The sequence below is a fragment of the Melanerpes formicivorus genome, unplaced genomic scaffold (genome assembly GCF_026170545.1).
Source record: "Melanerpes formicivorus ecotype bairdi unplaced genomic scaffold, bMelFor1.0.p_v2 SCAF_115, whole genome shotgun sequence".
In the NCBI taxonomy this organism is placed as follows: Eukaryota; Metazoa; Chordata; class Aves; order Piciformes; family Picidae; genus Melanerpes; species Melanerpes formicivorus.
Genome location: NW_027142467.1, coordinates 960,140 through 983,314, shown reverse-complemented (window position 1 = coordinate 983,314; position 23,175 = coordinate 960,140). Strand labels below are relative to the sequence as shown.

Below are 23,175 nucleotides of genomic sequence, written 5' to 3'. Positions count from 1 at the left end.
ACTGCAGTTCTCCAGGCCTGGGGGAGCAGCTTGCTACCCCCTGCTGTATTTCAGCAGGACAGTAGGCAGAGGGGGGGGAGTGGAATCAGCCCTGCTGACAGTGCAGCCAGGCTGTGTCAGTGCTGCTGGTGGGTTTTTCTAGATGCCTCAGTGAAGGTTTTAGCAGAGCTGAAATTGGTTTCCTCCAGCAAAACTCCTTGCTCACCCCTCTCCAAAGCATTTGCTCTTCACTTGGTTGCAGTCATGTTCAGAGTGGCTGCAGTGTTCCCTGGGATGCACAGACCAGCTGCAGGCTCTTCCAGCTGGAAGCTGACAGGGTGCTGGCTGCATGTTTGTGTTCTCTTGAAAACAAGCTGCTGGTGAGGTGCAAAGTACCTGCACAAGCAGCTCTGCAAGCCCAGATCCTCTTGCCCAAGCTACCTTGACACCTGTGTACAGGCTCTCCCTATGTGTGTTTCTGTACTCCCCCCCTCTAAGATGAGCTGAGCAGCTGGCTGGGGCAAGGAGGCCCTGGCCAGCCTGGCTCAGCAGCTGCCTGCTGCTGTAACCAAGATCAGTGTGTGTGTCTCTGCTAGGTGAGAGAGTCTGTTTCCAAGAAAGGCTTTCCAGAGGAAGCTATTGAGATGAAGCTGCTGGAAAAAGAGAAGGAAGGAGTTGTGAACTCGCAGCTGCAGTGGCAGCTCAATCTTCTGGCTCACGTGGAGTCTCTGCAAGATGAAGTCATACACAGGATGGATTTCATTGAGAAGGAGCTGGATGGTAGGTAACATCCTGCTCCAAAACCTGAGCTGCCAGTGGGGCAGGGCTCTGAGACTGGAGCAGGGCAGATTTGGGTTGGACAGCAGGAGGCTCTGCACAGTGAGGGTGGTGAGACACTGGCACAGGCTGCCCAGGGCTGTGGGTGGAGGCCCTGAGCCTGCTGACATTCATTGCCAGGCTGGATGTGGCCCTGGGCAGCCTGCTGTGGTTGGGGATGTCCCTGCTGCCTGCAGGCTGCTTGCTGAGAGCTGGGTGGTGACAGTTTTGTTTTCCTTTGCAGTTTTGGAGAGCTGGTTGGATTACACAGGGGAGCTGGAGCCACCAGAGCCCCTGGCACGCCTGCCCCAGCTCAAGCACTGCATCAAGCAGCTGATAACGGACCTGGGCAAGGTGCAGCAGATCGCGCTGTGCTGCTCGACGTGAGAGCTGGGCCTGCTGCAGGCTGGGACTGGCTGAAGCTGGAGCCTCTCTTCTGAACAGCTCTGCCTACTTACAAGAGATCAGCATGCTGGTTGCATGGGATGCAGACTGACTTCAGGGATTGTGGAGTGCTGTTCAAAGAGCAGCCCAAAGGTTCTCTCACCTGCTCCTAACTGCGGGTTCGCTAGGCAGGCACCACTGCAGGGGACAGGTCCCACCCTTGTCTTCAGAGCTAGGTGTTGGCTGGCAAATTACACTTCAATATTCACTCCTTACAAGTTGCTTATGGAAGCAGTAGGATTCTTCATCATTGCATTGACTAAAATTGTGCCACTGAAGAACAAGAGTTCTAAGAGCCAAATATGTTTAGTTGACAGAGGTTGTAAATAACTTTGCATAGTTTAAGTGAGTTGTGTTCTGTTTTATTCCTCTGGTTTATGCCTACTAGCACACAGTATTTAATCACTAGGAGATGGTAGAACAGTTTTCAGACTTAGTAAGTATGAATGTCCAGCTCTTAACTGTCAAGTGTTAGGTGGAGGTTGGCAAGCCAAGAATGGCCTAACCCCCACTGCTGTTCTGTTCAGGTGGTCACAGGTGGGTTGCACTTATTTCCAGAATAAATGATTGTTTTCCATGTTTATCCTCTCACTGTCCCAGGGCTGGCTGCTGGGGAGCCCAGAAGGTGTGCAGGGAGCTGCTGCCCAGGGTGCCTCTGGAGCAGGGCTGGCGGGACGGCCCCGCGGGGGCCTGGAGCTGTGCTCGGGGCTGGGGCTGGGCTGGGGGCTGGGCAGCTTCCTGCTCTCTCTGGCTGGTTGCCATTCCACTTCTGTTGGGAGGTGTTGGCTCTCTTCAGTACTCTGGAGCTGACTCTGCAGTGCTTTGGACACGTTGTACAGACTGAACTCTGTGAATGTGAGCTTGGGGGGAGCAGTTCCTTTTGTATGTGTGTAAATAAAGCCTCCAGATCTATGCATGAGGTGCTGCCCCCGTGGGCAGCCAGGGTCCTTGCCTGCCCCCAGTCTCTGTTGGCTGCTGTGTGGCTTGGTGAGAGAGGCACCAGGGCAGGTGGCACAGTCCCTTCGGAGCCGCTGAGGGTCGAGGGGTTGAAGTCTCAGCTGCAGGTCTTAGCTCCCTAGGTGATGGCTGAGACTCCTTCCCCAGTGTCTGCCCTCCCTGCATGGTCCAGAGGCTGTGCTGTGCAGGGGGAGGAGGGCCTGGAAAAGCTGGGTTGTGTGGTGGTGTCACCAAAGAGCTGTCATTTGAAGGGCCCAGAACGGGCAGGCTACCAGCTGGCTCCTGGCTCTGTAGGGCTGGCATGCTGCCAGGGGGAGAGGGCATCTGCAGCACCCAGTGCTGCTGCAGGGCAGTGGGAGCTGCACAGGGGATGCTGCAGCAAACCCCAAAGGGGCTGCTCAGAGGCTCTGGTGCAGGGACTGTTCCTTGTGTTTCGTGGCCCTGCCTGGTACCAGTGAGCACAGCAGGTGTGCAGCAGCAGCTCTGTGGCTGCAGGCTGAGCATGGCTTCCTGCTCTGGAGGGGAGGCCCACACAGAGCCTGTGGGTGCCAGCCTGCACACTCTGCAGCTCTGGAGGTGGCCATGTTGCCAGAGGCAGCAGGAGGAGCACCCCAGGCAGCTGTGGCAGTCTGGGGGCTTTCAGGTGGCGCTGGGCAGAGGCCTGCAGAGCAGGGCTGAGCTGGAGCGGGCAGGGCAGGGGCACTGGAGGCTGGGGGAGCAGCTGAACCCCTCAGCAGGCTTCTCCCCCCGAGGGGAGCTGCTCAATCCCCAGCAGCTGCTCTGGGCTGCACCCTGGCCCTGCTGGTTTGCTTTTGCTCAGGGCAGCCCCTAAGATTGGGGAGGGAAGAAGGCTCTGCTGGGGGAGCGGCGTGGCACATCCTGGGCACCTGCTGCCCTGAGGAGCTGGGGAGGCCTCTGCAGGGAGACTGAAAATACTGATTGAAAGGAGAGTAGGCTCCTGCTCAGCAGAGTCCTGTGTGCTCTGTCTGCAGTGGGTTCTGTCCCTGCTTGCCAGCTCCTTGGCCCGTCCCAGCCGCGGGCAGGGCAGAGCCTGGGGCAGAGGAGCAAAGGTTGCACTGTGGGTGCTCCACGGAGGGCCTGGATGCACTGTGGAGCTGGGGGGGCTGTACAGGGGGGCTCTGAAGCAATAGTTGCAAAACTTGAACACTTCTGTATCTTGATGTTTGGAACAAATAAATAGGTTTGGTTGGTTAAGTCTTAGCAAAGTCTCTGTGGCAGTTACTGCTGACAACAGCACCGCTCTGGGCTGGCTTCCTTCCACCCTGCAGCTGCTGCAGCTGGCAGAGCTGATCCTGAGGTGTGGAATCCCCTCCCAGGGAGCCTCCCAGGCAGAGCTGCTGCCTTTTGTTCCCAAAGCCTGCTCTGTGTCCTGCCTTGGGGCTGGGAAATGCTGCTGAGGAGGAGGGGACCTGGCTCAGGGTCAGCTCCCAGGGCAGTGGTGGGGGCACCACAGGGCAGCACTGCAGCACCTGGGGGCACAACAGGGCAGCACTGCAGCACCTGGGAGCACCACAGGGCAGCACTGCAGCACCTGGGGGCTGCTGGGGGCACCACAGCAGCACCTGGGGGCACCACAGGGCAGCCCTACAGCACCTGGGGGCACCACAGGGCAGCACTGCAGCTGCTGGGGGCACCACAGGGCAGCACTGCAGCACCTGGGAGCACCACAGGGCAGCACTGCAGCTGCTGGGAGCTGCTGGGGGCACCACAGGGCAGCACTGCAGCACCTGGGGGCACAACAGGGCAGCACTGCAGCACCTGGGGGCTGCTGGGGGCACCACAGGGCAGCACTGCAGCACCTGGGGGCACCACAGGGCAGCACTGCAGCTGCTGGGGGCTGCTGGGGGCACCACAGGGCAGCACTGCAGCACCTGGGGGCACAACAGGGCAGCACTGCAGCACCTGGGGGCACCACAGGGCAGCACTGCAGCACCTGGGGGCTGCTGGGGGCACCACAGGGCAGCACTGCAGCACCTGGGGGCACCACAGGGCAGCACTGCAGCTGCTGGGGGCACCACAGGGCAGCACTGCAGCTGCTGGGGGCACCACAGGGCAGCACTGCAGCTGCTGGGAGCTGCTGTGGCAGACACAGGCACTGGGGGAAGCCAGGCCACTCACTGCAGGGGTGCAGGGACCTGCAGCTGTGGCTTCCCTAGGGAGCTGCCAGGGGCATGTGCATCAGTAGGAGCAGTGCCAGCTGCACCCTGGAGATGGCAGAGCAGAGGGAGGCAGCACTGCTCAGTGCAGTGTGCAGGGAGCAGTTGTTGCAGGCTGAGCTGTGGCTGTGATGTGCTCTGGGAGCTGCTGCCTTGCTGTGGAAGCTGTTTGCTGTGTCGAGGAAGGAGCTTTGGCTGTCCTGCAAGCAGACCTAGGGAGGATGCTCCCAGGCCTTCCTGAGAGGCCAGGCCATGCCCCCAGGCAGCCACATCTCTTCTCAGGTATCTCTGGTCTAGCTCTTCCCTCCATTTCCCCAGGAGGAGGCAAACAAGTGAATTCCCTTGGCCTGCAGACTTGCCTTCCTCATTTCCTTTTCAGTACAAGACTCTTGTGAGGCTCCTGGGGGCAGAGGGTGTCCTGCTGCACCTGGGGAGGCTTCTTCCACTGCTGGCAAGCTCAGGGCCCTCACTGCCCTCTCAGAATGGGTTTTCAGGATGAGGTCTGCTCTGCCCTGGAATATTGGGGCCAGTTCTGGGCTCCTCAGTTCCAGATAGACCTCAGGGAACTGCTTGAGAGAGTCCAGCCCAGAGGCACAGAGCTGCTGCAGGCAGTGGAACATCTCCTGTGGGGCCAGGCTGAGGCAGCTGGGGCTTGGGGCTGGGAGCAGAGGAGCCTGGGGGCTGCCCTCAGTGCTGGGGATAAAGATGTGCAGGGCTGGAGCCAGGCTCTGCCCAGGGATGGCCAAGGGCAGCATCAGGGGCACTGTGGGCAAGCTGGAGCAGAGGAGGTGCCAGGGGAACAGGAGGCAAAACTCTGTCCCTGTGAGGGTGCTGGAGCCTGGAGCAGGCTGCCCAGAGAGGCTGTGGAGTCTCCTCTGGAGCCTTTCCAACCTCACCTGGATGTGCCCTGGGTGCCCTGCCCTGGGTGCCCTGCCCTGGGTGCCCTGCTCTGCAGGGGTTGGATCTCTGGAGGGCCTTTCCAACCCCTGGCAGTCTGTGGTTTGTGCTCTGCCCAGCCCTGTGTCCTGCAGCAGGAGGGCTCTGGCTGGTGGGAGCACACACAGCAGGAGGCAGCTGCCAGCATCTGTCAGCCTTCACGTGGTAGATTCACCCTGAGGTTCCTCAGCCTACAGACCTGGCACAACCACCTCATATTGCCACTGCTCTCTAACAAACCTGTTGTGATGGCTCAGTGCCCAGCCAGGGATCTCCTTCACCTGGGCCTTGCTGCTGGAGTCTCCTCCTTGCTGCTGGAGTCTCCTCCTTGCTGCTGGAGCACCAGCAGATGGTGGCAGTGTGGATGGCACTTGGGCAGGCTTCTGCACAGGCAGTGCTGAGCACCCCAGGCTGCTACAGAGGGAGGGTCTCATCTCTTCTTACTAAGCCTTCTGTATTCAAAGATACAGAGAGTCACAGAATGGTTGGGTTGGAAGGAATCTCAAAGCTCATCCAGCTCCAGCCCCCTGCCATGGGCAGGGACCCCTCCCACCAGCACAGGCTGCTCAAGGCCTCATCCAGCCTGGTCCTGAACACCTCCAGGCAGGAGGCAGCCACAGCCTCCCTGGGCAGCCTGTGCCAGAGTCTCCCCACCCTCACTCCAGTGATTTTCTTCCTCCTCTCCAGTCTCAATCTCCCCTCTCCCAGCTCAAAGCCATTGTCTCTTATCCTGGCACTCCCAGCCCTTGTCAAAAGTCCCTCCCCAGCTCTGGGGAGCCCCTGTGGGTACTGGGACACTGCTCTAAGGTCTCCCTGGAGCCTTCTCCAGGCTGAACAGCCTGTGCTGCACAGCAGCTCTCGTGTGAAAGGAATAAAAGGCTACATGCAGCTCCTCTCTGGTTAGCACAGACCCTTGGGAGGGACCTCAGCCCTCAAAATCACCTGCCACAGCTGACCAAGAAAGTCCCTGTTGAGGGCAGACAGGCAGCTAAGAGCAGCAAATGCCACCTTGGTTTCCTCTTGGAGTGTGCCTGCAGGCAGCAGAACAGCAGCAGAGCTGGCCAGGTTCTGCCTGCAGGGTGTTTGCTCTTGTGCCCCCCAGCTGTGTGGTCAGTGAGGGCTGCAGGATGCCACAGGCAATGCTGCAGCTCTGGGGGTTCCCCACGGTTCAGGGATGCTGGAGGTGTTGGGATCAGGGTGAGGAGAGGAGGTGTGTGCACCTCCTGAGCTTTCAGGCCATGGTGGGTCTCAGTTAGATGGAAGGACCTGTCATGAAGTGCTGAGTCCCCATGGCCACGAGTGCCAGCTGCAGTGTGGGTTTGTTGCTTGCCACACTGCAGCTGGGAACTTGGTGCTCAGTGTGGTTTGAGATGCTGGGGTGGGCTCACAGGGCAAGGTTGCCCCTCTGAATGTGGCCAAATGCTTGGTGGTTCAGAGGAAGCTGCTGACCAAGCTGGCTGACCAGGTCAGTGCTGCCCACAGTGTGGCTGCTCACGGAATTGTCAGGGTTGGAAGGAACCTCAAGGATCGAATTCCAATCCCTCTGGCATGGGCAGGGACACTTCCCACTAAATCAGGTTGCCCAGAGCCAGACCTGGCTGAAGTGGGCACTGTTCTGCAAGCTCAGTGTGCCCTGGCACAGCAGAGAGCATTTGAGAAGCTCCTGTCCCTGTGAGCATCCTGGGCACCCTGAGTGCCTCTGGTGAGGGCAGGCACTGCCACCCACTCTGGGCTGAGGCAGCTGGCAGGTCCTCTGCTGCCCTGGCACCAAGTGGGGCTCCTCCTGTCCCTTCAGGGCCTTTGATGTCTCAGCAGCAAGAGCTGCTGCTGGGAGGTGTTGGGGCCTTGTCTCTTCTAGCTGTTAGAACTCTGCTTTGGCAACTGGCTCTGTGCCCAAGAGATTCACTGGGGCTGCAGTGCTTAACTGGGAGGCAGGGAGCAGGGATGGCAGCACCCGGGGCTGAATACCCTGGGATTCCCTAGCAGCAGCCTCTGCTACCCTGTTCAGGGGAGGGGCTGTGAAGATGTTTCCCAGCACGAGTGAAGTGTGGCCAGAAGGAGCTTTTGGAGCTGAGAAGAGCTGCCATGGGGCTGGGAGGGAGGCTTGGAGGCTGGTGGTGCTGGAGCAGTCAAACAGGCTCTCCAGCCAGGTGGGGCCCAGCCCAGCAGTCACTAGGATACAAGCAGCAGAGGAGATTCTCGACTGTGGCTGCCTCCAGTCCAAAGCAGAACCACCACCAAGCAGGAGCCAGCTTGGAGGTGGAGGAAGGAGGCCCAGAAGCATTTGGTCAGACAGTGCAGTTTAATGGCAAACCCTAAGGGAGCCAAACACTCTGGGCTGCCTCAGGGCCCCTGTGGGTGGCAGCAGCTGGCTCAGCTGCCTGGGGGCAAGGTCAAGGTTGAGGGATGATAAACCCTGACCTGTGTCCTGTGCTGAGAAGATACTGAGGCCAGGGGCTGAGCAGGTGTGTAAGGAAATGAGAAAGCAGTGGTGGGTGTCAAGAGCAAGCTCACCAGACAGGAAAATGAATAGGAGATTAGAGTGTGAGAGAGGCAGGAAACCTGCAGAGCAGGGGAGGCTGTCCTGCTGCAGCAGCCTCTGGGTGCAGAGGAAGGAGAGGATGTCACCAAGCAGTGAAATTGCTTCTGCACCAGTTCTCACCACAGAGGAAGCTTCAGGTGCTTGCCCCAGCCCTGCTTTGCTGATAAGGGGCTCTGGCTGTTGCTGTCAAGTTTTCCTGCTCCTCTTCAGGCCCCTGCTTGTCTGGGGGTTGGACCCAAGTGGCTGCATTCTCCCATTTTGGTTCCCCTAGCCCTGGCTTGGACCCAGTTCTTCTCCCACTGTTTGTGGAAGGGCAGTTGTGAGGTTCAACCTTTCTTCACCCTCTGGTGCTCATTAATCTGCCCTGAGTTGGGCAAGGAGCAGAGCTGCTGGCAGGGCTGGGTGTGATGGCCACAACAGGAGCGAAACCCCCAGGCTGTGGTGGGTGGCAGCTGCAGGTCAGGCTGCAGCATGAAGGAGATGCTCCTCAGTGAAGGGTAGGAAGTGATTTGTGCTGCCTGCTGAAGCAGGATGATGTTTCATGGAGCCAGCACAATCCAGCTCTCAGGTTTAAAATCAGCTGCTTTGGGCGTAGTGAGAGGCTGGATTCCTCCTGGCTGTGCTCTGCTGGTCCTAACAAGCAGAAGGGTGACTGAAGGTGGGTGAGAGCTGCTGTCACTGGCCCTGTCCCGGAGCAGCCCCATCCCAGAAGTTTGTGTATGAACTGGATGGGTGTGAAAGGGTCAGGCTGCCCCCTGCCTGGGCCAGGCTTTGGCTTCCAGGGCATTTGCATTCCATGCCCATGCTGCTGTGGGAGCACAGAAGGTGGTGGGGACCCCTTGCAGCCCCTGGGGCAGGCAGGGCTCCTTCCAGGTACAGTCTCTGCTCTCTCCTCCCATGGGTGCTGGGTGATGCTTGGGGTGCTCAAATAACAAAGCACCTGGCTTGGGCTTCCTCCAGCATCAGTCTCTGCCTGTTTCCCCCTCGGTCACAGCTGTCCGATGCTCTCCAGGCCAAGCTGCTCCGACGGTGGCTGCAGCAGGGCTGCGCATTCCCTGCGGGGCTGTGGCCAAAGGGGGCGCTGCCCTCAGCTTTTCTTTGCCCCCTTCCCTGCAGGGTCCTGCTCGCCGCCGTCAGTCTCAGCCAGGAGCAAGTAGGAGCTGATGGATTCCCGCAGGCCCGGGCTGATGGGGGAGTCCTCGTCCAGCGGGGCCGTGGGCGCCGAGAGCAGGAGGGAGCTGTGCGAGAGCAGGCAGGCGGGCGGGAGGCAGCGCTCAGGAGGCAGCGCTCAGGAGGCAGCGCTCAGGAGGCAGCCCTCAGGCGCCCCGGGCTGCCTGGCAGGGCAGCAGGGGCAGCCCTCGCCCTCTCCCCAGCCGTCCCTACCTGTCGATCTGATCCCACTTGAGTGAAGGCTTCTTCACGACCGCGGGCCTGGCCGGGAGCGGGGCCAGCCTCGGCCCGTCCATGGCGCAGGGCTCCCCGAGCGAGCAGCACAGCCCTTCCCCGAGCTCTGGGCAGGGAGCCGCCAGCGTCACGGGCGGGCTCCCACCCCCGGGGGCCCTGGGGCAGGCGGGGGCTGGCTGCCACCTTTTCCCCCTCCCTCCATCCCTGCGGGACACGGGCAGGGGTGCCGGGGGAGCCTTACCGGCGTAGTGCTGGACCAGGCGCTGCAGGCTGGGGAAGGTGAGGCGCGGCGCGATGTACACCCAGCCGTTGTCCAGCCGCTGGATGCGGTAATGAGTCACCGAGTCCCAGCCGGCGCCGCCGCCGTGCCGCACCGACAGCGAGTAGCAGCCTGCCAGGGCAGGGGCACCTCGGGCTGCTGTGGGCACCCACCCTGCACGGCGCTGCTGCCCCGGGCTCTCCACCCTCACAATTTCATCGCCCCGGGGGTGATGGTCAGCAGCGCCTTTTCCTGCTGGGGCTGCACGGCTGGCACCCCTGTGCCAGCACCATGAGCAGCTACAGTCCAGGGGCTGGGAGAGCGCCAGCACGTGGAGTCATCTTGAGTAGCTGCCCACCATGTCCCAGGCACCCTCAGCACCAGGTGCTGTGGCTCTGTGCTCCAATTTCCACTGCCAGGAGCTGTGCACACCAAGCCCTGCGGCCCCCTCCCATGCAGCACTGTGCCCACTGGGGAGCCCAGCACCAGCTCCTCAGCAGTTCTGTTTGTATTTCAGAGGCTGAGCCTCTTCTCTGCTTAACCAAAAGCTGCAGGAAGGCTGCTGGTGGGTTTGGGGTAGGGTGGGGGGGGATTGGCAGACAGAGGCTCAGCACAAAGTGGGGAGCAGCAGTACCAGGAACCTGCCAGACAGGGCACCACGTGTGAAGCTTGGAGGATCAGCCCTGCTGGGGTCCTACTCGTGCCTTCAGCACCCCAGTGGGGCTGGCAGGCAGAGGGTACGGCAGACAGGGCCCAGGGGCTCTCACCTTGCCTGCTCTGGCTCTCCCGGATGAGGAAGGCGCCGCTGCGGTTGCCCGGCCGGAGCAGCAGCTCCTCTGCCTTCTGCCGGCTGATGCCTTCATACAGCCACCTGCACGGGCAGCAGCTGCTGGCAGGGATGCCCCAGGCAGGGCAGAGGGGACAGCTCGGGGTGCAGCAGTGCACTGCCTGAGGCAGGCCAGGCCCCCTGTGTGAGGGGGCACAGACCCTTCCCCGCGGTTACCTGTGTCTGACCTTGGCCACGCAGCTGCTGGGGACGTGGCACTCCTTGCCAGACACCTCAGATGCCACATGCCACCACTCCCCGTCCCTAGGGGGAAGTGGGATGAGCCATCCTGAGAGGCTGAGGCTCCTGGGTGTGGGGAGGGGATGCCCAGGTTGGGTGCCACCACAGCTGTGGGCTGGTCAGGAGTGCTGGGGACACTTACTCGGAGAGGACACGGAGCTGCTCCCCCATCCTCAGGACAGCAGCTGCCCCCACACCGCAGGGGAAGTCACAGAGGGCCAGGGCCAGGAAGTCTCTGGGGACTGTGGGAAAGGTGAGACATTGCTGCCCTCACCCATCTCCAACTGGGGCAAGACTGATGTGAGCAAGCTGGCAGCTGCCAGGTACTTACCTGCCTGTGTGGGCAGTGGGGCCTGCATGGTGCTGGCAGCCACCTCTGGCATGCTCAGTGTCTTTTCCCGGCTGGGCAGGCTCCCCATCCCCCAGGGCAGCATGGGCCCCTGGGCCTGGCCTCACCTGCTGCTGCCTGGCGGTGTAAGAGGAAGATAAGGCCTGGCTCCAGTCCTCTGTCCTGGGCACTGGGGTTGTTACCCTGTGGAGCCATCAGCCCAGTGCACAGCCAGGTCAGACTGCCGGCTCGTGGGCTGCAGTCACCCCCCTGTGCCCCAGGACAGGGCATTGCTACAGGGTTATGCCAGCACACTGGGACCCAAGAAAGTCAGAGCCAGAGGAGGCTCTGCTCTGAGCCTGGTGGGCAGCTCCCCATGGAGCCCTGCAAGGAAACCACTCCACCCACCCCTGCCATGAGCCTGGGTACTTGTGGCCCCAGCTGGGGGCCCTCCCCAGGAGAGGGCACCCACATCCCCACAGTGCCTGTGCTCACCCTCCAAGTGCTGCCAGCCCTGCTCTGGGGGGCACCCTGTCCCAGTGCCCCATGCTGCTGCTCCCCACGGGCAGCACAGGAGCTATGGGGACAGCCCTTTGCCTATTTTAGTTCCTCGGCCCCAGAGAGCTGAAGCTGTGTGACCCAGTCCTGCCCTGGGCTCAGCAGCCACCCCAGCAGGGCACACACCTCACTGACCTGCCTCCTCCTGCTGTTGCTGTAGTGTGGGAGCCACCAGGGCCAGGCAGCCGGGAGCTGGCATCTGCCCCGCGGCCCCCTCTGGGCGGGGGTGGTCCCTCTCGTCCTGTGCAGCTCCGCAGTGCCAGCCCTGCGTGGCTGACTCGGGCTGGGCGCCAGAGCAGGCTGCTGCCGGTGAGGGGTGATAGGAGGCAGGGCTGAGGGCTGCTGCTGCTTCCTGGGCCGTGCACATCGCGCTGGGGTTTCTCTTTCTCACTCAGCCAGCGGCTTGCTCAGCTCTGCCCCGCGGGGGGCATCAGCTGGGGGCACAAGACAGTCGCTGAGGGCACTGTGGCCATGGACTGGGCTTTGGCTGGGTGAGAGAGAGACGAGTGGCAGAGCTGCCTTCATGGCAACAGAGCTCTTGTCCCAGTCCAAGCTGGTTACCTCCCAGTGTCCTGGGGCCGGCCTCAGGCAGCCTGCAGCTCTGAGCTCTCCCGCTGCCCGTGCCCACGAGCAGCCCTGGCTGTGCCCTGCTCTCCTGGCACTGCCAGTCAGCACCGTGCCAGCCTTGCTCTGGGGCCACTGCTGTGTCAGGGGACAGGGGGAGGGCAGGCAGCTGGCCTCACAGCACTGTGCTGGGTGCACAGCAGCTCTGCTCTGGGTATTGGCATCCAGCACCGCTGGCCCTCACCTGGGGGCCTGCTCTCCAGTCTGTCTCTCCCAGCCCCAGCCTTGCACGTTTGTTCATTCCATGGCTGCTCACTTGGCCTCAACTCTCACCTCGCTGGGCACAAGAACACCCTGTCTCACTTTGTGCCATGCCCTCCACAAAGGCCTTCAGCAAGTGTAAGCACAAGGCTCCAGCAGTGCAGCCTCTGGGTTGCTCTGTGACCCTGCTCACCCCCAGCCAGCTCTGAAAGCAGCGGAGTCGAAAGCAGACCCTCAAGGCCTGGCTGCTGCATGCTGTTTCACCTGCAGCTGATGGGGACAGGCCTCAGCTGCCTTCTAACAGCCTCCTCTGTGGCTTCCTGCCACCACAAGCCCCCAGGCACAGGGTGCCTCTGTGTGAGGCTGCAGCAGGCACTGGTGCAGAGCACTGCTCACCAGGGAAGGGGCTGCCTTCCCTGCCTGGTCTGGGAGGCAGTGCTTCTGTTCTGCAGCAAACCTGGTGTCTGGTCTCCACTCCAGCAAAGCTGTGAGATTCCTTCTGTGTCTTTACAGACACAGTCTCTCCAGTGCCTTCCTGGACCACAGGGCCACCTCCCCATGAGGAGCCAGGGGAAGGAGGAAACACCAAGAACCAAGAAAAGCAGCAGGGTGCTGGGACGTGCCAAGACAAACAGCAGCAGCCAGGCCAACAATGAAACTCAGTTACAGCTTTATTTAATATCTGGTACAAAGTCCCCCTCAGGCAGAGCCTCCCAGTCCCATTCCCTACCTGAAATGGAGCAGAACATAAGCACAACCCTCAGAGGAGCTGTCTCCCAGTGAGTCAGGACTGCTCAGCAGTTAAGAGAGGATGTTTTGCTCATCCATGGAGCCCTGCAGTAGCCTGACCACTCCCTTTCCTCCCAGTAGCAGCTAGACCCTGGCAGGCAGCAGGCACTTCCCCCTGCCCTCCATGACTGCTCCAGATGCAACAAGCCAGCAGAGCTGTGACTGCCACGGCCAGTAACCGCTGCCTGCAGAGCTGCTGACTGCTGGCCTGGCTCACCGTGTGCCTGCCGCCACCCTCTGTGCCCCCTGGTACTTCTGAGCCTCCAGGAGCACCCTGTGCAGACACACCCTGCCTGGGGCTGGCAGCAGCGGGAAGCAGAGCTGGCAGCATGGGAGATTGCTGTATCTCCACCTGGCACTGCTGCTCATTTCACAACCTGCTTGATGTTAAAGATTCAGCTGTGCCATGGCAGAACAGTGAGTTAACTGCATCTGGCCCTTCTGGAGGGCAGCAGAGGCTGAGCAGAGGTGGTGTGGAGCCAGGGCTGCTGCAGAGCCAGGGCTGCTGCAGGAGTTGAATCCCTTGTAGTTGATTGCTAGTGCACTGCAGTTAGCATAAGTGTCCTTGTTGAATGCTTTGCCTTTTGGAGGCTCAGGTAAGAAATCCCTCTGCTCCTTCCTAACACACACACAGATGAGACCAAGACAGTGTTTCTGATCAGCTGCTGTCTCCATGGCTGGCTGGCACACCAAGAGTCCTGGGAACACAGAGACCTTCTGGTGTGTTCTGTGCTCCAGGCACAGCTCTGCCAAGGAGCGGTGCCTGCTCCAGCACCTGCAGTTTCACACCACCATGGTCTTGCTTTCCCCTGTCCCACAGATGCCACACCAACTGCACCACAAGGGTCCTTTAGCAGAAGCACAACTAGGAAGCAATTCTAAACCTCACAAAGCCACAGAAATAATATTTAAGTGATGGGAGAGACAGGGCTGTCATCTGGGTCGACACAGCGCGGACAGGAGGGGTACAGGAACCTGACTCACCAAGAACACGGAATGTTAACGAGGTTTGAAGAGGCTCTTTTGCCAAGGGCACACAGAGAGGACCAAAGTAATGCCAAGTACAGACTACCGAGGAGGTGGCAGCTCAGATGGGCATGCACGAGTCAGAACAGTTAATGCCACGTGGGATGAAATGGTAGATGCGGAGTGGGGGCGGCGAGGGTGAGCGGAGCTGGCTGGATCCAGAGGAGGGGCTCCTGCCTAACAGGACACTTCCATGGTCTGAGATGCATCCTGGAGGTCGATTCCGTCCGGGGTCCCAGCGCTTCCGTCCCCGTGGTTGCTGGCGTGGGAGCGGCTGCGGCCGCTCTCGCCGGAGCCCACGCTGGAGGAGGAGTGGGTGCGGGAGCGCATCAGCCGCGTCATGGTGGCCGCGGGCACTGCGGGAGAGAGCAGACGGCGCTGCAGCAGGAGCAGGCTCCCGCGGCCAGGACCACGCTCGCTCAGCTATGCCTCAGGGTAAGCACAGGAGAGCTCTCCCCTCAGGAAGAGAACTCGCTCTTCACTCCTGAGGTGAGGCCTTTGCAGGCTGAAGCGAGATGCCCGAGGCCTGACTTCCAAAGGTGCAGGGAGAGCAAACGCAGCGGTGCCTCCGAGCCCCGGCCGGGCCGCGGCCGTGTCTGTGCGCACCCAGGCAGCTGCTGTGCAAGGTGACCTTTGGAAAGGCAGCCTCACCACCCCAGAAACCCACGGGGCTGAAGGCATGCAACACCCAACACGGTACAGATGGGAGGTGAGGGCCCAGCAGCAGGCAGCACAGCAGGACATGCCGAGACAGAGCAGTGCACCCGCAGAGCCGCACGGTGGGAGGTACCTGGCTCAGTGCTCAGGTGGCTGAGCTGCACGTAAGGGACTGGAAGCAGCACGAGACAGGGAGAGGATGAATACATGAAGAGCTGGTTAGTTGTGGTGTGGGACCAGCACTGACTGCTCCTGGCACTCCCAGCCACTGCCCTGCCACGCCGCACCGCAAGCTCCCCACACTCACAACGGCTGCTGGGGAGCACCTCAGGAGGTGCCAAGTGACTCAGAATCCCCTCAGGGCCAGGGGCTTCAATGCCTGTAGCTGGAAGTTGGAATGTACCTGGTGACCCTGCCTCCCCCCTGCACACACAACCATCCAACAGAGGCCATTTTCCCACGGCAAGGAAACTGGGGCACACTCCAACTGCAGACACAAAGAGGACTTCCTGCCTCTCCAGGAGCTCATAGCCTCAGACCTCTGTTGTAAGCCTCCTGCAGGACAGCACCTCCTGCCTGCAGGCAGCACAGGCAGGTCACAGGATGTTAGGGGTTGGAAGGGACCCCCAAAGATCATCAAGTCCAACCTCCCTGCCACAGCAGGAGCAGAGAATCCAGCACAGGGCACAAAGAACACATCCAGACAGGGCTGGGAAGGCTCCAGAGAAGGATACTCCACAACCTCTCTGGGCAGCCTGCTCCAGGGCTCTGGGAGCCTTGCAGCCCTCCCTTGGACTCTCTCCAGCAGATCCCTGTCCCTCCTGAACTGAGGAGCCCAGAGCTGGATGCAATGTTCCAGGTGAGCTCTCAGCAGGGCAGAGCAGAGGGGGAGGAGAAGCTCCCTGGCTCTGCTGGCCTCACTCTGACTGCAGCCCAGGACCCCCTTGGCCTTCTTGGCCCCTAGGGCTCATTGCTGTCCCAGGCACAACTTGCTGCCCCCCAGCACTCCCAGGTCCTTCTCCCCAGCAGATCCCCTCCCATCCTGTCCTGCTGCAGTTTCTTCTTCCTGCCCAGCTGCAGGACTCTGCTCTCATCCTTGCTGACCCTCATGAGGTTCCTCTCTGCCCAGCTCTCAGTCTGCCCAAGCCTCTGAATGGCCTCACAGCCTTCAGGTGTCTCAGCCAAGCCTCCCAGTTTGGTGTCATCAGCAAACTGCTGAGCAGACTCTGTCCTCTCATCAATGGCATTGATGAAGATGTTGAATGGGACCAGACCCAGGAGGTGCCCCAGCTCCAGGCAGTGTGCAGGAGGCACAGCAGCAGCTGTGAGGAGCTGGCCACACCTCTAGACCTGTCAGTGCTGACTGCCTCCTCTTGCTGTCCCTGACAGGAGGCCTTGCTGGGCAAGCTCAGCAGTGCCAACACAGCCTTGCCCACTGAAGCTGGGAAAACCATTCTGGTACTAGCTACTAATTCTGGAGGCAGAAAATTGCCTCTGCCCTTCCTCAGCGCTGTGCATCCTATGTGCAGGAGCCCTGAGGTGCTGCTGCAGCCCTTGCTCTGCTGGCTGATTTGAGTGAGGCAGAACACAGGACACAGACCTGTGAGGCCGAAGCAGCCCCCTGACAGGGCACTCTGCTCTGCAGGACCAGGCCCTTCTGGCCAGCCTTGGAGAGCATGGATTCTCCTACTCTGCTCATGTCACATACACATGGCATTAAGGAAAGGGCAGCTTCTTTTGAGCCCTGACACCGTGAATTGGTATAGAACTCCTGGCCATGGGGAGACCATTGGGAGCCTCACAGCTGCCACGGTGGCCATGCTTAGTGGCTAACCAGCTATGTGAACCTACTGAAGTCCTCCAGTCCCTGGAACACTGAAGGCAGGGAGCTGAACAGATGCCAGTCTGACACACAAAGACAATGCTGTCTCTCTGAGCACAAGCAGGAAGCCCTAGGGCAGGGCATGTACTGGATGGAAGCACAGCTCCCTCTGGGCTCCCCAGGCATCTCAGAAGCCACCCAGCTCTCTTCTACCATTAGAGAGTTTCACCTTGGGATGTTGCTTACCCCTGGTGAGGTATGTCTGAGGAGAAGGGCAAGAGCTCTCATAGCACCAGTTTGCTTGGAAGATCATCTGCCAGCCCTTAAGATCCGGGTCCCAGCACTGCTGGGTCACCACTAACCATGTCCCTCAGCCCCACATGTACACCACATCTGCAGGGATGGTGACCACTGCCCTTGGTGGCCTGTTGTGATGTAGCCATCACAGCCATGATGCTGTGCTGCTAACTCCTCTCTCTCTGGAGAAGGCCTGCTCCTGGCAGCATGCTGTTCTGGACTGGCACAAAGATGGACTCAGGAGGTGTTACCAACAGCAGCAAGCACTGGGCATTAAAGACACATCAGGGACCACCAGCACTGCTTTGCTAGGGCTTGGGGCTCACTGGCTGCTTTTGCAGCACTCTGCAGCCACACCAGCTGACAGCTGGGGACACAGGTGCCCATAGGCTTGGATGGACCAGGAAGGCTGCTCCCCTCACAACACCTCCCCAGACCAGACAGCTGGCTTTGCCACTTACTGTAGCCCATTCCCTGCACAAAGTACTTGAAGGCTTCAGTCAGCTTGCCAGGCTGTGGGAAGAAAAAGCAGAGCTTTAGTGGGAGCAGAACCAGGGCTCTGTGCAGCCCCAGGGCAGGGGCAGCACTGGGGGGAGTCTCTCACCTGAACCACCTGTGGCAGGCCCCCGCAGTCAGCCATCTGCAACAGCAAACAGAGGGCAGCTTGAACTCCTCCTTCCCACCCCAGGACAACCTCAGAGCCATGCTAGCATTGCCCACCCCACTGGGCACCAGTTCACACTGCTTCTACCATCCTTTCTCTACAGCCAAAGCAAAGCCTGCTGAGACATCTTCTGGGAGCCTCTTGCTGCAGCCCAGCACCCTGGGGGCTGCCTTACCAAGGGACCTCAGGCCAGGAAGCCTAGGAACAACCTCCACTGTCCTGGCTCCTTCTGCCACTCTTCCCAAACCTGTCACTTCCCTACACTGCAGAGCCACAGGTAAGGGTGGGAAGGACTGGTAGGAAGGCAGAAAATGTGATGTTGTTGGTGGCAGACCACAGGCTGGAGGCAGGGCACCTCTGCTGACCCTCTGCAGGCCTTCCCTGCCGGCTGAAAATGACAGAGCAGGGATTCAGGGACCCTCTGACAAGCTCTATTCTCCAAAGTCTGCCTACATGCAGGAGAGAACACAGCCATGGATGACTGTCCACAGACTTATTAGAGCTAACTGTGCAGAAGGCAAAACGCTTGAGTGGAGCTGGCCCCAGCTGTGTGTGCAGGCTGGAGGAGCTCTGGAGCAGCACTCACCTTCAGCAGGGTGGTTTTGGTTGGGTCAAGACGTGAATTGCATTCCACCTGAAACAAAGGGAGGAGAGAGGGACAAGGAAGCACACAGAAAACAGAAGGAAAATGCAAGGCAGCTGCACCAAAGAGTGTGAGCTTCTCTGGGGCCAAGGACTGAGCAGGAAAGCTGAGAGCATGCAGGAAGAGAACAAGGACTGCGAGCTGAGGGAGGAAAGGCAGCTGCCCCCACCCAGGGGACCCTGTCCTGACTGAATGGCACTGCTCTGACCTCAGGGCAAACCATCCCCTTATTTTGGGCTGCACTATCAAACCCTGCAGCACTCTGGGCTCTGGCATAAAGACTGGGAGGGATGGAGTGTGCAGTGCAGCATGGAGGGAGAGCACTCCATCCCTGTGCCAGCCAAGGCCCAGGCCACCTCCTCTGGGTGAGCCTGCTCAGAACAGCTGAGGGCCCTACAGAAATAAACAGCCCCAGCAAGGAAAATTATCCTCAGCTGGGAATCTGGGCAGCCAGACAGGCAAGGCAAGACCCAGAACACCTTAACCCATCCCCCAGCTGTGCCAGGGCAGCAGTGAGAACCCTCAGGGACAGTGTCCCAGCAAAATCAGACCTGCAGAATGGCTCAGAGTGATGGCAAGGCAACCAGCAGGAGCCCTGCAGCAGCTCCCCAGGCACAGCTCCTAGGCTCCAGCTACTGCTTGGGAAATTCCTACACTCTCCCCTGGTTTCCTAGATAAATGCTCTTGTCTCCACACACTGCACTCTTCCAAGCCCCACTTGTAAGTGTGCTGGGAGGGAAGTGGGTTAGAGGTGTCTGCAGAGAACAGGAAGGAGAGGCTGCTAAGTGTTGCCTTCTCTGTGCTGCAGAGCTGCTGCAGAGCTCTACCACAGCTCTACCACAGAATCACTGTGGTTGGAAAAGACCTTCAAGATCATCAAGGCTAACTGTTAGCTAACTGTACCAGGACCACTCCTACCCCAAACCCTTGAGCACCTTGCCTAGATGGCTTTTAAATGCATCACCTCCCTGCTCCTGCTGCCCACCCCAGGGCTGCTCCAGGCCAAGCTGCTAGAGGCCTTCTTGGCCACCTGGGCACCCCCTGGCTCACCTCCAGCTGCTGGCACCCAGCACCCCCAGGGGCCTTTCTGCTGGGCAGTTTCCAGCCCCTGTGCCCCAAGCCTGGAGCCTTCCTGGGGTGGTTGTGCCCCAAGTGCAGGACCCAGCCCTTGGCCTCAGCTGATGGATCCAGCCTGGCCAGGTCCCTCTGCAGAGCCTCCCTGCCCTCCAGCAGCAGCTCCCTCACCATTTCCTCATGGATTATGGGGGTCTCATTCTGGCCCCCTCCCTGTCCTCCAGCTCAGGGGGCTGGGTGCCCAGGGAACAAGGAGTTCTGCTAGGGAGTGAGGCAAGGAAGGCACTGAGCACCTCAGCCTCTTCCTCATCCTTTCTCACCATGGTTCTCCCTGCACACAGCAGAGGATGGAGACTCTCCCTTCTCCTCCTCCTGCTGCTGCTGTGTTTACAGAGACATTGGATTGTCTTTAACAGCAGCAGCCAGGCTGAGCTCTGTTGGGCCTTGCTGATTTTCTCCCTGCACAGCCTCACTGCATCTTTGTAGCCCTCCTGAGTGGCTCTGTCAGCTCTGCCAAAGGTCACCAACTCTCCTTTTGCTCCCCGGCTCCAGACAGCCAAGCCCCTTCCCTGATGGCTTGTCTTTAAGGCTTCCTTCTTGAAGCCTGCCCAGCCTGCCTCAGCTCCCCTGTCCTTCAGGAGGCCCAAGGGGCTCTGCCAGTCAGTCTCCTGAACAGGCCAAAGTCTGCCCTGCAGAAGTCCAAGGTGGCAGTTCTGCTAACCCCCTCCCCCTTACTTCTCTGAGACCTGAACACTAAGTGCCTCCCCAGCCCAGGAACTGGGTAGTGTGGAACCTCAGGTGGCCTCAGTACAACAGCAAGAGAAGAGCAATTCCAAACTGGAGCTAAACTCCAGGGAGCAGCCTGGCAGAGCTCAGGGGAAGATGCAGGCTCCTGACAGGGGTTCTATGCATCACACAAGATGCTTGGGCACAAGGACTTGGATCCTGCCACCTTCATCTCAGAGCTGTCCTGCAGGGCTACAGAGCCTCCCATGCCTTGGCTGAGGGACCTGGGGCAGAGTCACCTTCTGTGCCCAGCTCTGAGCCAGGCCAAGCACTGCTGGGGGAGGCAGGGCTGCTAAGTGGTTTGTGGGGCTAATGTCACAGGAGGAGGGCTCCTGAGTACCTACCACTGCTTCCACTGCAGGGGAGTTGTCACCAACCACTAGCAAGACAGGGCACCTGGCAAAATGCAAGAGAGAGACACTGCTCACAGGGCTGCAGGCAGGGGGTTGCAGGCAGGCTGAGCTCTGTGAAACAGCAGCCACTGCTCAGCAGAACCCCTGCCAGCCACCAGGTCAGGGCATTTTGTTGCCTGAGAACGTGGTCTGGGGCTTGCACCACTCCCCAGAGTGGCCCTGCAAGCACACCCTCTGCACACACATCAAGGGTGTGCTTAAGGCTGGGAGAAACACCACAGCAGGCTGCCAGAGAGAGCTTGCTCTGAGCAAGCAGCACCTCAGGAATGCCAGTGCAGGCAGATGCACTGAGCCTGCCTGCTGCTCAGCACTGCACTCTGCTTTGGATTTTAGAGAGAAACACACAGGATGTTGGGGAATATACTGAAAGATGTCAAAATATCAAAGCCTCTGCTGGCAAATCTGAGCTCCAGAGCCATTTCCCAGGTGCTATGGCTGTGGAAGAACACTCAGTGTGCAACACACACACTGCCCAAGTGCCTGGCAATTCACACTGCTCACTTGCAGAGCAAGGTAAGGGGCAGCTGGAGACACCACTTCTGTGTGCTAATTAGATGACAAAAATGAAGACTGGAGGCACTGACCTCAGAGCCAGTGCAGTACCACCTCGAGGAGACAGAGGACCCACTGGCACAGAGAGCAAACAATTCTTCCACAAGAATTATCTACAGGGTCTGCAGATCCCTGTGAGTCCTTCAACAGTGCCCTGGGGCTTACAGCTGCCTGCATGACTGAGAGCAGCACAATTGGCTTTGCCTGGAGACCAGGCAGGAAAATTCACCTCTTTGAGGTCAGTCAAGACCTAGAGGGTTTGGCTGTGGGGCCACACAATTCCTGGGCAGCACCAGCCTCTACCCAGGGATCCTGCTCAGGAAAATGAAAGGCACCAAACAAACTGCCTCCCCACCTCTGCAGGCACACTAACAGCTCAGCAGGGACTGTCACTGCTGCCTGCACACACTGACTCCTCTGACCCTGCCTGCTGAGGGATCTCAGTGTGTTCTTAGTGACACCCTGACCCCCTCTCCTCTGCTTCACCCTAGCTGACAGCACTGCACCACAGCCTGGGACAGTCTTGAGCAGCCCTGGGCTTGTAGGGCTCTTGCTGAGAAGCAGTCAGAGCTTTTCACAGGCAGTAACTGAGAGGCTCCTCAGAGCAACTCACTTGAGTGTTTTTGCAGTGTTCTCGTTGATGCCAAGGACTGGCCTCTCGATTTCCAGGTCTCTGCGGCTGAAAGACAAAGCAGAAGAGGTCTCCAGCAAATCTGCAGAGGAAAGTGCTCACTGCAGGAGCACAAAAAGCCAAGCAGGAGTGCTGCCTTCTGCACCCAGGCAACAGGTTATCACTTCTTGTGCCATGCCACACCAGGAGCCCCAGCAGTCCTGCCAGAAAACAGCATCCACAGCTCATGGCAAGCTGGCAGCCTGCCTACAGAGACATCTGCTGAGGGCCATCAAGGCATAAGGGCTGACCTGGGCTTAGGACAAAGGCTCCTAAGATCCAACAGAAGAATGCAGAAGGCAGGGAGCTATGGGAGCACTGCAGCAGACACACTGTACCTGTTGTATGAGGTGAGAAAGAGCTGCAGGTTGTCCTGGTTGATGTCCTGTGCGATGTGCAGCCTGTATGTCTGGATCAGATCTAGGTTTGCCTGCAGCTCCTCCTGCACAGAAGCAGAATGGACAGGCAGGGAACACCACCTTCACAAGGACAGAAACCAGCCTCTACAAAGCACTGAAGCACTCAACTGCCTCCACACCCACCACTGTCCTGCAGGCTATGGCAGAGGGCAGTGACTCAGGCCTGCAGTGGTGCCTGGGCCGCAGGAATGCTGCTGCGCCACGGCTGCTGCACCCTGCACTGTGGCAGCGTGGCTGCACCTCCACCTGCTGCTGCAGGAGCACAGAGGCTCCTGCAGGTGGGAGGATCACAGACTCATGGAATCAATAAGGCTGGAAAAGACCACAGAGATCATCAAGTCCAACCTCTCACCCAAAACCTCATGACTACTAACCCATGGCACCAAGTGCCACGTCCAGTCCCCTCTTGAACACCTCCAGGGATGGGGACTCCACCACCCCCCTGGGCAGCACATCCCAGTGGCTAACAGCTCTCTCTGGGAAGAACTTTCTCCTCACCTCCAGCCTAAACCTCCCCTGGTGCAGTTTGAGACTGTGTCCTCTTGTCCTGGTGTTGATTGCCTGATTGCCTCCTGGCTACAACCACCCTTCAGGGAGTTGTAGACAGGCTCCCAAGCCTCAGCAATGCTTATGCAGCTACAAGGAACACCTCCTGCCTATGCTTAATGTCAAAGAAGCAAAGCCCCAAGACTGGCACCAGTGGAAGTGTGAAGAAACTGCTTCCAGTGGGAGCCAGAGGGAAAAGGGGATGCCAGGAAGCACAGCACAGAATGAAGGGGCCTGAAAGCAGGAAGAGATCAGCATGTGCTGTAAGGAGGAAGCTCTGTGGCTCCTCCCAGTGCTGATGTGTGTGCCCAGGTCAAGGCCTGCTCTGCTGCATGTCACATGCAGTGTGCTGAGGCACAGCCCAGGAAGTTGGCAGTCCCAAAGCACAGGCATTGCTGTGCCCAGAGTTTTCAGGACGGGCTACTTTGACTCTGCTGAAACTGAAGGAGAAGACAAAGAGCAGAATGCAGCAGTTCAACATCTGGACACATGCAATACTCCCCTGTGAACTCCAAGGTGATCTGTG

The 23,175-nt window shown here is 59.5% G+C and overlaps 3 protein-coding genes across 11 annotated transcripts in view; 1 reads left to right on the top strand and 2 right to left on the bottom strand.

Annotated features, from left to right (window-relative positions):
- Positions 1-1,827, top strand: part of PHF20 (PHD finger protein 20) — a 74,304-nt gene extending 72,477 nt beyond the window's left edge. For all 8 annotated transcript variants that reach the window (XM_068167318.1, XM_068167317.1, XM_068167316.1 and 5 more), the window contains 2 exons: positions 576-759; positions 1,040-1,827. In XM_068167318.1, coding sequence (XP_068023419.1) covers positions 576-759; positions 1,040-1,182 — 327 coding nt within the window. In that variant the 3' untranslated portion in view covers positions 1,183-1,827. The remainder of the gene's footprint in view (positions 1-575; positions 760-1,039) is intronic.
- A 5,765-nt stretch (positions 1,828-7,592) lies between these two features.
- Positions 7,593-11,701, bottom strand: SLA2 (Src like adaptor 2). Its single transcript, XM_068167321.1, has 8 exons — positions 11,602-11,701; positions 10,912-11,046; positions 10,723-10,822; positions 10,518-10,604; positions 10,282-10,385; positions 9,497-9,646; positions 9,235-9,361; positions 7,593-9,089 (listed from the first exon to the last, which is right to left on the bottom strand). Exons 2-8 carry the CDS (start codon positions 11,012-11,014, stop codon positions 8,939-8,941), a joined length of 822 nt encoding a protein of 273 aa, XP_068023422.1. The 5' UTR covers positions 11,015-11,046; positions 11,602-11,701; the 3' UTR covers positions 7,593-8,938.
- Positions 11,702-12,944: 1,243 nt separating this feature from the next.
- NDRG3 (NDRG family member 3) overlaps positions 12,945-23,175 on the bottom strand; it is a 69,914-nt gene continuing 59,683 nt past the window's right edge. Inside the window, exons 10-17 of one of the 2 annotated variants that reach the window (XM_068167352.1) lie at positions 22,023-22,126; positions 21,628-21,693; positions 20,394-20,445; positions 18,133-18,180; positions 17,487-17,522; positions 17,344-17,395; positions 14,897-14,935; positions 12,945-14,462 (exon numbers count right to left, since the gene is read on the bottom strand). In XM_068167352.1, the coding sequence (XP_068023453.1) occupies positions 14,284-14,462; positions 14,897-14,935; positions 17,344-17,395; positions 17,487-17,522; positions 18,133-18,180; positions 20,394-20,445; positions 21,628-21,693; positions 22,023-22,126 (576 nt within the window). In that variant the 3' untranslated portion in view covers positions 12,945-14,283. The remainder of the gene's footprint in view (positions 14,463-14,896; positions 14,936-17,343; positions 17,396-17,486; positions 17,523-18,132; positions 18,181-20,393; positions 20,446-21,627; positions 21,694-22,022; positions 22,127-23,175) is intronic. The other variant, XM_068167353.1, reaches the window with a different exon arrangement.

What these genes read in the sequence shown, in the direction of transcription:
- SLA2 (XM_068167321.1), bottom strand. Translation starts at nt 11,014, where the DNA reads ATGCTGCCCTGGGGGATGGGGAGCCTGCCCAGCCGGGAAAAGACACTG. An exon ending in GTGGCCAAGGTCAGACACAG is followed by an intron (nt 10,386 to 10,517) that starts GTAACCGCGGGG and finishes CTGCCCGTGCAG; the next exon opens with GTGGCTGTATGAAGGCATCA. An exon ending in AAGTGGGATCAGATCGACAG is followed by an intron (nt 9,090 to 9,234) that starts GTAGGGACGGCT and finishes GCTCTCGCACAG; the next exon opens with CTCCCTCCTGCTCTCGGCGC.